Here is an 11,218-nt window from a genome sequence, read left to right as displayed (position 1 = left end):
GAAAAAAAGCCAAGTTCACTACCAATACAAGAAAATAAAGTCAAAATAATGAGAGTGATTTTGACCTATCAAATTAGCTATTATTTCATAATAATAATAATAAAAAAACCACTCTGGTACCATTCAAATAGTTAAGTCCAGGTTTCTTGTCACAACTGGAGGCTTTGTTTATCAAGGCTAAACATTCCCTGTTCCTCTAAGTGAATGGAATGGTTATCTATTCCCTGACCATGCAGGTGCCATCTCCAGATATCCTCTGGTTTATCAATGTTTCTCTTAAGTAGCCTGGAACAGAGCACAGTACTCAATACTCTGCATACAATCTGGCTATTTCTATTAAGACATTTGGTTAAGTTACTTCTCATTTTTTACATACACCAAGGTTATCCAGGATAATTGTGAATAAATAAAATAAAGGATTCAATTACCACACATTTTGGCTTCTAAAAACTGCAAAGCCAAAAAACGAACAAAAAACTGCAAAGCCATGTTAATTACATTTGCTAAATAAAGTAGGCTGAAAAAATAACAGTGTGTGACTTTGAATTGATATCCTTAATATTGGCTTAAAAATGTACAACTTTTTTTAGTCAATCAAAAGGCAAAAGGAGAAGGACAAGTTTATATGTAGTGGTATTATATGACATAATGTCTAAATTTTATATTTATAACTATTTTAATAAACTTATTTTATGTGTGGGTTTTTTTCATTTTTTAAATTTTGTGTTTGGTGAAAATATACACAGCAAAAAACATAGCCACTCAACAATTTCTACATGTATAATTTAGAGATGTTGGTCACGTTCCTCACATTGTGTTACCAATATCACCATCTCTTCCCAAATTATTTCACCACCATTAGCTTAGACTCACTGCCCCCTAAACTTCTTACCTATGCATTAAAATTACTGCTGTCCATTTGACCTCATATAGGTTATTCTTTAAAAGAGCACAAAGCTAAAGATGAGCATTCCTTACTCATTGAACTAAACTGTTATTTGGTTTAAAGATGACTTCAGAGGTAATTTCAGTTCCAGGTTTAAAGACAATCTTAGGACAATAGCTCATGGGAGGGAGGTTCTTCCAGTCTCAGTGGGTTCAGGAAGTCTGCATTTATAAGAATTTGAAATTTTATTGCACATTTTTCCCCTTTTTGATCAGGATCCATCTACGGAATCCTTAAGGAGCTCTTTGTGGTACGGTGCCTAAGGCATTTGACTGCTAACCAGAAAGTTGTAATCCTTGATTAAAACATTCAGTAATGGTAGCCAGACACCACCCAGTTTTGGTCTCATGGCAAAAGAGGCAGTAGCTTATGGAGGCAATCAGACCTGCGGTCCAATTCCTCCTCCAATTCCTGGGTCTCCTCCTTCCTCTGTTTTTCCAGGCAAACAGACCAATCATTGTATCCTGGATGACTGCTCAAAAGCTTTTCATTAAACTCTTATTTTTAAATCATGTAACAAGAATTTATTCACCTCTTTTTCTTTATTCCTTCATTCTTTCTTCTACATTTCATTCCATAGAAGATTTGAGGGAACTAAAGGTGATTTGAAATATATATTTATTTTGTTGTTGTTATTAGGTGCTGTCAAGACAGTTCCAACTCATAGCAACCCTATGTACAACAGAATAAAACACTAACCAGTCATGCCCTCCTCTCACAATAATTGCTATACTTTAACCCATCATTGCAGCTACTGTGTCAATCTCTCTCCTTGAGAGTCTTCCCCTTTTTTGCTGACCTGCTACTTTACCAAGCATGATAGTCTTCTCCAAGGACTGGTCCCTACTGACAACATGACCATAGCATGAGAGACAAAGTCTGGCCTTTCTCAGTTCTAAGGAACATTCCAGCTGTACTTCCTCCAAGACAGATTTGTTTGTTCTTCTGGCAGTCCATGATGTATTCACTACTCTTTGCCAAAATCACAACTCAAAAGTATCAACTCTTCTTCAGTCTTCCTTATTCATTGTCCAGCTTTCACATGCATTTGAGGCTATTGAAATACCATGGCTTGAGTCAGGCACACCTTAATCTTCAAAGTGACATCTTTGTTCTCAAACACTTTAGTGAAGTCTTTTGCAGCAGATTTGCCCAATGCAATACATCATTTGATTTCTTGACTACTGCTTCCATGGGTGTTGATTGTGGATCCAAGTAAAATGAAATCCTTGAGAATTCCAATCTTTTCTCCATTTATCATGATGTTCCTTGTGGTCCAGTTGTGAGGATTTTTGTTTTCTTTATGTTAAGGTGCAATCCATACTATAGGGTATAGTCTTTAATCTTCATCAGTAAGTGCTTCAAGTCTTCTTCACTTTTAGCAAGCAAAGTTGTGTCCTCTGCCTATCTCAGGTTGTTAATGAGTCTTCCTCCAATCCTGATGCTGTGTTTTCTTCGTATAGTCCAGCTTCTCAGATTATTTGCTCAGCAAACCAGTTGAATAAGTATGGTGAAAGGAAACGACCCTGATGTACACCCTTCATGATATTAAACCATGCAGTATCCCTTTTTCTGCTCAAATGATGGCCTCTTGGTCTGTGTATAGGTTCTTCATGAGAACAATTAAGTGTTCTGAAATTTCCATTCTTCACAATATTATCCATAATTTGTTATGATCCACACGGTCAAATGCCTTTACATAGTTAATAAAACATAGGTAAACATCTTTCTGGTATTCTTTGCTTTCAGCCAAGATGTATCTGACTTCAGCAATGATACCTCTTGTTCCACACCCTCTTCTAAATCTGGCTTGGATTTCTGGCAATTCCCTATCCATATACTACTACAACCATTTTTTAATTGCCTTCAGCAAATCTTAGTTGCATGTGATATTAATGATAATGTTTGATAATTTCCACATTCTGTTGGATCATCTTTCTATGGAATGGGCAAAACAAATATGGATCTCTTCCAGTCCAGGTAGTTGTCTTGCAAAGTTCTTGGCATAAACAAGTGAGTGCCTCCAGCATTGAAACATTTCAATGGGTATTCTGTCAATTTCCAGAGCCTTGTTTTTCATCAATTCCTTCAGTGCAGCTTGGACTTCTTCCTTCGATACCATCAGTTCAAAATCATATGCTACCTCCTGAAATGGTTGAATGTTGACCAATTCTTTTTAGTACAGTGACCCTTTATATTCCTTCATCTTCTTTTGATGTTTCCTGCATCATTCAATAATTTGCTCATAGAATCCTTCAGTATTGCAATTCAAGACTTATATTTTTTTTTCTTCAGTTCATTCAGCTTGTGAAATGTCAAGCATGTTCTTCACTTTTGACTTTCCAAATCCAGGTCTTTGCACATTTCATTATAATTCTTCACTTTGTCCTCTACAGCTACACTTTGAAATCTTCTGTTCAGCTCTTTTGCTTCATCATTTCTTCCATTCACTTTAGCTACTCTCCTTTCAAGAACAAATTTCAAAGTCTCTTCTAACATCCACTTTGTTCTTTTCATACTTTCCTATCTTTTTAATGACCTTTTGGTTTTTTCATGTATGATCTCCTTGATGTCTTACCACAACTTGTCTGGTGTTCAGTGCATCAAATCTATTCTTCAGATAGTCTTTAAATTCAGGTGGGATATAGTCAAGGTCATATTATGGCTCTCGTGGACTTGTTTTAATTTTCTTCAGCTTCAACTTAAACTTGCATATAAGCAATTGCTGGTCTGCCCCACTGTTGGCCCCTGGCCTTGTTCTGACTGAGATTTTGAGCTTCTCCATCATCTCTTCCCATAGATGTAGTCAATTTGATTCCTGTGCATTCCATCTAGTGAGTTCCATGTGTATAGTCACCATTTATGGTATTGGAAAAGGTATCTGCAATGAATAAACTGTCTTGCAAAATTCTATCATGCAATTTCTGGCATCATTTCTATCACGAAGGTAATATTTTCCAAATACTGATGATTCTTTGTTTCCAGCTTTTGCATTCTAATCACCAGTAATTATCAATGCATCTTGATTGCATGTTGGTCTGTTTCAGACTACAGAAGCTGGTAAAAATCTTAAATTTCTTCATCTTTGAAGAAATCTTCATCTTTCTTCACTAAAGTGGTTGGTGCATCAATTTGATCATGTTAAGATCATATTAAGAGCATCATATTAACTTCTCTGCCTTGTAGGGGTATGGATATTATCCTATCATTGACAGCATTGTACTTCAGGATAGATCTTGAAATGTTCTTTTTGTTAATGAATACAATGCCATTCCTCTTGTCATTCCTGGCATAGTATACCATGTTGTTGTTGTTGTTGGGTTCCGTCAAGCTGGCTCAGACTCGTAATGACGCTATGTACAACGACAACAAAAAAACACTGCCCAGTCCTGTGCCAGCCTCACAATTCTTGCTATATCTGAGCCCATCATTGCAGCCGCTGTGTCAATCCCATTGAGGATCTTCCCCTTTTTGTTGACCTTCCACTTTACTGAGCATGATATCCTTCTCCAGGGCCCTTCTGACAAGATGACCAAAGTAGGTCAGACAAAGTCTAGTCATTCTCACTTCAAAGGAGCATTCCAGCTGCACTTCTTTCAGGACAGATCTGTTAGTTCTGGCAGTCAATGGTACTTTCAGTATTCTTCACCAACAATACAACTCAAAAGCATCAACTGTTCTTCTGTCTTCCTTATTCATTGTCCATATTTCACACACATATGTTGTTGTTGTTGTTATGTGCCGTCGAGTCAAACCTGACTCATAGCGACCCCTCCTTGGGTTTCCGAGGCAGTATCACTACGGAAGTAGGATTGCCCAAACTTCCTTCCGAGGAGTGGCTGGTGGGTTTGAACCACCAGCCATCTGGCTAGCAGATACACATATGAGGTTACTGAAAATACCGTGGCTTGGGTCAGGTGCACCTTAGTCTTCAAAGAGACATCTTTGCTCTAAAGAGGACTTTTGCAGCAGATTTGCCCAGAGCAATATGCCATCTGATTTCTTGACTGCTGCTTCCATCAGTGTTGACTGTGGAACCAAGTAGTATGAAATCTTTGACAACTTCAATTTTTTCTCCAGTTATCATGATGTGACTTATTGTCCAGTTGTGAGGATTTTTGTTTTCTTTATGTTGAGATGTAATTCATACTGCAGACTGTAGTCCTTCAAGTCATCCTCACTTTCAGCAAGCAAAGTTGTGTTTTCAGCATATCACAGGTTGTTAATGATTCATCCTCCAATCTTGATGCCACATTCTTCTTCCTTCGATACCATTAGTTTTTGATCATATGCCACCTTCTGAAATGAATGAACATTGACCAATTCTTTTTGGTACAGTGACTCTATGTATTCATTCCATTTTCTCTGAGAAGTCCAGCTTCTCAGAGTATTTGCTCAGAATACAGATTGAGTAAGTAAGTGAAAGGATACAAGCCTGACTAGACCATTCCTGATTTTAAACCATGCAGTATCTCCTTGTTCTTTTCAAATGACATCCTCTTCATCTATGTACAGGTTCCTCATGAGCACAACTAAGTGTTTGGGAATTCCCATACTTCTCAGTATTATCCATAATTTGTTATGATCCACACAGTCAAATGCTTTAGCATAGTCAATAAAACACAAATAAACATGTTTCTGGTATGCTTTGCTTTCAGCAAAGATCCACCTGACATCAGCAATAATATCCCTCTTTCCACATCCTCTTCTGAATCCAGCTTGCATTTCTGAAAGTTCTCTGTGAATATATGGCTGCAACTGTTTTTGAATTATCTTCAGCAAGATTTTACTTACATATTATATTAATGATATTGTTTGATAATTTCCACATTCTGTGGGATTCTCTTTATTTGGAATGGGTACAAATATGGATTTCTTCCAGTCAGTTGACCAGGTAACTGTCTTCCAAATTTCATCCATTTGTTGAAACATCTCAGTGGGTATTCTGTTGATTCCTGGGGCCTTGTTTTTTGCCAATTCCTTCAGTATGGCTTTGACTTCTTCCTTTGATACCATTAGTTTTTGATCATATGCCACCTTCTGAAATGGATGAACATTGACCAATTCTTTTTGGTATAGTGACTCTGTGTATTCCTTCCATTTTCTTTGATGCTTCCTGCATCATTCAATATTTTGCCCATAGAATCTTTCAACATTGCAACAAAAGGCTTGAATTTTTTCTTCAGTTCCTTCAGCTTGAGAAATGCTGAACGTGTTCTTCCCTTTTGGTTTTCTAACTCCAAGTCTTTGCACACGTCAGTATAATTGACTTTGTCTTCTCAAGCTGCTCTTTGAAATCTTCTGTTCAGTTCTTTTATCTTGTCATTTCTTCCATTTGCTTTAGCTACTCTCCATGTGGTAGCATAGTGCCTAAAGCACTTGACTGCTAATCAAACCCACCAGCCACTCCTCGGAAGGAAGATGGGGCAATCTACTTCCGTAGTGATACTGCTTCAGCAACTCAAGGAGGGGTCACTATGGGTCAGGTCCGACTCGACAGCACATAAGAACAACAGCAACAACATTTAAGGACAAGTTTCAGAGTCTCTTCTGACATCCATTTTGATCTTTTCTTCCTTCCCTGTCTTTTTAATGACCTTTTGATTTCTTCATGGATGATGATCTTGATGTCATCCCATAATTCCTACAATTTTCAGTCATTGGTGTTCAATGCATCAAATCTATTCTTTAGATGGTCTCTAAATTCAGAAAGGATATAATCAAGGTAATATTTTGGTTCTTGTGGGCTTGTTTTAATTGTCTTCAGCTTCAACTTGAACTTGCATATGAGCAGTTGATGTCCACATTCTGTTCCATAGTCAGCTCCTGGCCTTGTTTTGGCTGAAGATAATGAGCTTCTCCATCACCTCTGTCCACAGATGTAGTTGATCTTATTCCTGTATACCCCATTTGGTGAAGTCCATGTGTATAGCTGCCATTTATGTTGTTGAAAAAAGGTATTTGGTCTTGCAAAATTCTGTCATGTGATTTCCAGAGTCATTTCTATCACCAAGGCCATATTTTCCAGCTACTGATGATTCTTCTTTTTTCCAGCTTTTACATTCCAATTACCAGTAATAATCAACACATCTTGATTGCATGTTTGGTCCATTTCAGACTGCAGAAGTCTGAAATTTCCTTATCTTTGGCTTTGGTGGTTGGTGTGTAAATGTGAACAATAGTAGTATTAACTGGTCTTCATTGTAGGCATATGGATACTTCCTGTCACTCATAGCATTGTACATCAGGATATATCTTGAAACATTCTTTGTGATGATGAGTGCCACGCCATTCCTCTTCAATTTGTCATTCTTTGCATAGTAGATTATATGGTTGTCTGATTCAAAATGGTCAAAACCAGTCCATTTCAGCTCCCTCATACCTAGGATATCAATCTTTATGCATTCCATTTCATTTTTGACAACTTCCAATTTTCCTAGATTCATAATTCTTACCAATTCCATGTTCCAATTATTAATGGATGTTTGCAGCTGTTTCTTCCCATTTTAAGTCATGCAACATCAGCAAATGGAGGTTCTGAAAGCTTTACTCCATCTACTTCATTAAAGTTGAGTCTATTCTGAGGAGGCAGCTCTTTCCCAGTCATATTTTGAGTGCCTTCTGACCTGAGGTACTCATGTTCTGGCACTATAATGGACAACATTTCAAGGCTAATCATAAATTTTCTGGGTATATGTCACACAGTGTTTCACTGCTATTCATAAGGTTTTCACTGGCCAATTCTTTGAAAAGTAGATGATGCCTTCCTTCTTCTCACCACAGTATGACAAACTGACAGATGAGTGGTAGATAGTATACCATAAGATTGTCCAATTCAAAGGGCCAATACCAGTCCATTTCAACTCACTAATGTTTAGGATATCAGTCTTTGTGTGTTCCATTTCATTTTTCACAAATTCTAATTTTCCTAGGTTTGTACTTCCTACATTCCACGTTCTGATTATTAATGGGTGTTTGAAGCTGTTTCTTCTCATTTTGAATTAAGCCACATCAGCAAATGAAGGTCCAGAATGTTTTGTTGCATCCACATTTTACGGCTGACTCTATAGAGGAGGCAGTTCTTCCCCAGTAGTATTTTGAGGACCTTCCAACCTGAGGGGCTCAACTTCAGGCACTATGTCTGACAATGTTTCACTGCTGTTCATAAGGTTTTCAGTGGCTTTTTTTTTTTCAGATGTGGACCTGGCTATGTCCTTCTTTTTAGAAGGATATCTTCTTCATACATTTATTTTGATCTCCCTTATTCAGGACTAGGTTTATAAGATAAGAGAAGATGGTTGCATATATCACCACAGTTTAAAATAGACTACACAGACCTCCATATTCAGCCAAAATATTTCTTCTGCATTTTTATCAAGGTCTCAAGTATTCTACCATGGGACATGGTTTCATTCTGTCCTGAGACTCTTTAGTCTTTGAGCCTTAGAGTGATTTAATGGACCTAGACACTTGGCTACCAGTTCTAGCATTGTCTGTGACCAGCTGTGTGACCTTGATCAGATTACTTGACTCCTTGGGTCTCATTTCTCTCATCTAAAGGGGTAAGCCTAAAAGTATTCCTCAGCAAGAGTCATTAAGATCCTGGATATTGTTGTTGTTGTTATTTGTCATCAAGTCAGACCCGACTCATAGAGACCCTTCCTTGGTTTCCGAGGCAGTATCACTACGGAAGTGGATTGCCCCATCTTCCTTCCGAGGAGTGGCTGGTGGGTTTGAACCGCCAGCCTTCTGGTTAGCAGTCAAGTGCCTTAGGCACTACGCTACCAGAGAGATGCAAATCCAAACAACGAGATACCATCTGGACCCCCACCCCCCACCCACTGTCATCAGAGCTTCTTATAGCCACCCTATAGGACAGAGTAAAAACTGTCCTGGTAAGGTTTCCAAAGTTGTAAATCTTTATGGAAACAGACTGCCTCCTCTTTCTTCTGCAGAGCAGCTGGTGGATTCCAACCACTGACCTTTTGGTTAGCAGCAGAATGTTTTAACCACTATGCCACCAAACTTCCTCAGAGCCTACAAAGTCCTCTCAAATCACACAGCAAGATAAAGGGAGCCTGCTCTGTGAAATATTCCAATGTTAAATAATCTCTTCTTGTTTCTTAGAATTGCAAAATGTCAATTGCCACCCCCACCCCCCACCCACTGATTAAATCAACCTCATTGTGTTGTTTCCTTATTGTTTGTTTGTTTTGTTAAGACTGCTCTTCTGACCAACTGATTGTCTTCTGTCATTTCCTAGGACGGTAGATGGCACAACATTTACCAGTTCCATTAAGGAGAAAAGTGTGGGCCGAGCACTCTACTCACAAGCGAGAGCAAAGGGCAAGACCACTGGATTGGTGAGGTAAGGGATAGGGAGCACTGCCAGCCCTCCCATTCCATTGCTGCTCCATCTCACATCTCATCCCCCAGTAGCAAACCAGCAGACCTCCAGGAGGGCAGACAGTATAAGAAACATTGACAAACTCTTTGTAGTCAGATGGTAGAATTAGGTATCACCATTTCTGTTTCTCTAAAGGCTTCTCTTAAACGAAAGAGTTTTGGGTAATCTCGTATCTATCCTTAATTGTACTGCTTTTCAGGTACACGAATGTTATGTCAATAAATGTTGGTGCACTGAAAGAGTACATAAAGTAACTATAGAAATGTTTGATGATCATTTTACAAAGCTTACCATATATACAGAAAGAAAGATTTGGAATTTGTTTTAATGATTTGTTTTGCTTTATTTTTATTGCGTAAGATCTTCTTATGCATCAGTTACTTAGATTACTTTTTTCTTGCTTTATTTTTTGTTGTTGTTGTTGTTGTTGTTCCTTCCCTCTTATAATCTTAAATAAAACACTGAGAATGCCAAAACAACCCCACTCAAAAAGTCAAGAAATATCAAAGGAATTTTTAAGTCACCACTCCTTGTACTGAGTATCTAATCTTATGCCAAACCCTGCCATCATTTTTACTTCATGTCTTCCTCCTCCACATCCCCAAACTTAGTTTTCATTTCATTCATGCATTTTCTCATTCAGTGAAAATGTATTAAATGTCAACTTCATTTAGTTCTCTCAGAGACAGCAGCAACACAAACACTGTTAGATTGGTAAGGAGCTCTGGAGGCATAGTGGTTAAAGTATTTGGCTGCTAACCAAAATGTTGGTGGTTCGAACCTACCAGTGGCTCCACAGGGGAAAGATGAAGCAGTCTGCTTCTGTAAAGATTTACAGCATTGGAAACCATATGAGTAAGTTCCACTCTGTCATAAACAATTGCTATGAATCGGGTCCACTCAATGGCAGTGGATGGGTGGTTAGGCTGGTGGAGGAGACAGACCATTCCAAGACTCAGAGTACTAAAGTGGACAATTCTGTCTAGGGGTCCAGGAAATCTTCACAGAATTGGTGATGTTTGAGGTGAGCCCAAATAGATTAATAAAATTTAGCCAGGCAGAGAAAAAAGGGGAAGAAATTCTAAGCTGAGGGGACACCTCCAGTGTTGCCCCAGATTAGTCAATTCTTTTGCCTTTTCTTATCATAGTATCATCTTTACCCATCATTTTCAGCATAGCATCCATTTATTTATTCCAAAAATATTTATTTGTAACAGAAACTAGTGTAGACTCTGGAGATAAAGCAGAGAACAAAGCAGATAAAACCTCAAAGAACTCATATTCTAGTCCACTCCTCAGATAAATGTGACCACTCTCTACGTTCTACTTCTAGCTTTACACTGAGTCATGCTCATCCTTTTCTTCAACTACCCAATATCCCAACTGTACTTCGCCACAGACCTTCACCAATCCTAAATAGACTGATAAAACCTATCTCATCTAGTTAGTTTTTTAATTGTAAAATATTATTCGTATATCCTATTGCTTGACTCACCTCATGTGATAACCCTGGTGTTCTTTCTTTAAAATTATAAACACTTAATTGACCTTGAGATCAATGATCACATTGGACTTAATATGTACAGTGAATAAAGAATGCCTTATGCTAGAACACATATTCAATTTGATGAAATAGTAGATTTGTTCATTGTGAAAAACTTAAAAAATATAATAATAATAATAAACTCATAAAAGGAATCTCAAATGTGGTATAGTGAAAAGTTCTCAGTCTTTGGAGTTGTTCAAACTTGAGTTTGAGGCCTGGTTCTACAACTGACTAGCTCTATGGTCTTTAGAAGGCTACTTATCCTCTAAGCACTTTATTTGTTGTTGTTGTTGTTGTTGTTGTTGTTGTTGTTGTTGTT

General features: G+C 37.9%; 1 protein-coding gene across 1 annotated transcript in view; it reads left to right on the top strand.

The window, feature by feature from the left end:
• Positions 1–11,218, top strand: part of ITIH2 (inter-alpha-trypsin inhibitor heavy chain 2) — a 51,454-nt gene that overhangs the window by 5,656 nt on the left and 34,580 nt on the right. The window contains 1 exon segment of the mRNA XM_007935475.1: positions 9,210–9,306. Coding sequence (XP_007933666.1) covers positions 9,210–9,306 — 97 coding nt within the window.

This window comes from Orycteropus afer, unplaced genomic scaffold (assembly GCF_000298275.1).
Source record: "Orycteropus afer afer isolate SDZICR_OR568_19922 unplaced genomic scaffold, OryAfe1.0 scaffold00028, whole genome shotgun sequence".
Taxonomy (NCBI): Eukaryota; Metazoa; Chordata; class Mammalia; order Tubulidentata; family Orycteropodidae; genus Orycteropus; species Orycteropus afer.
This window is presented reverse-complemented; position numbering and strand designations above follow the sequence as displayed.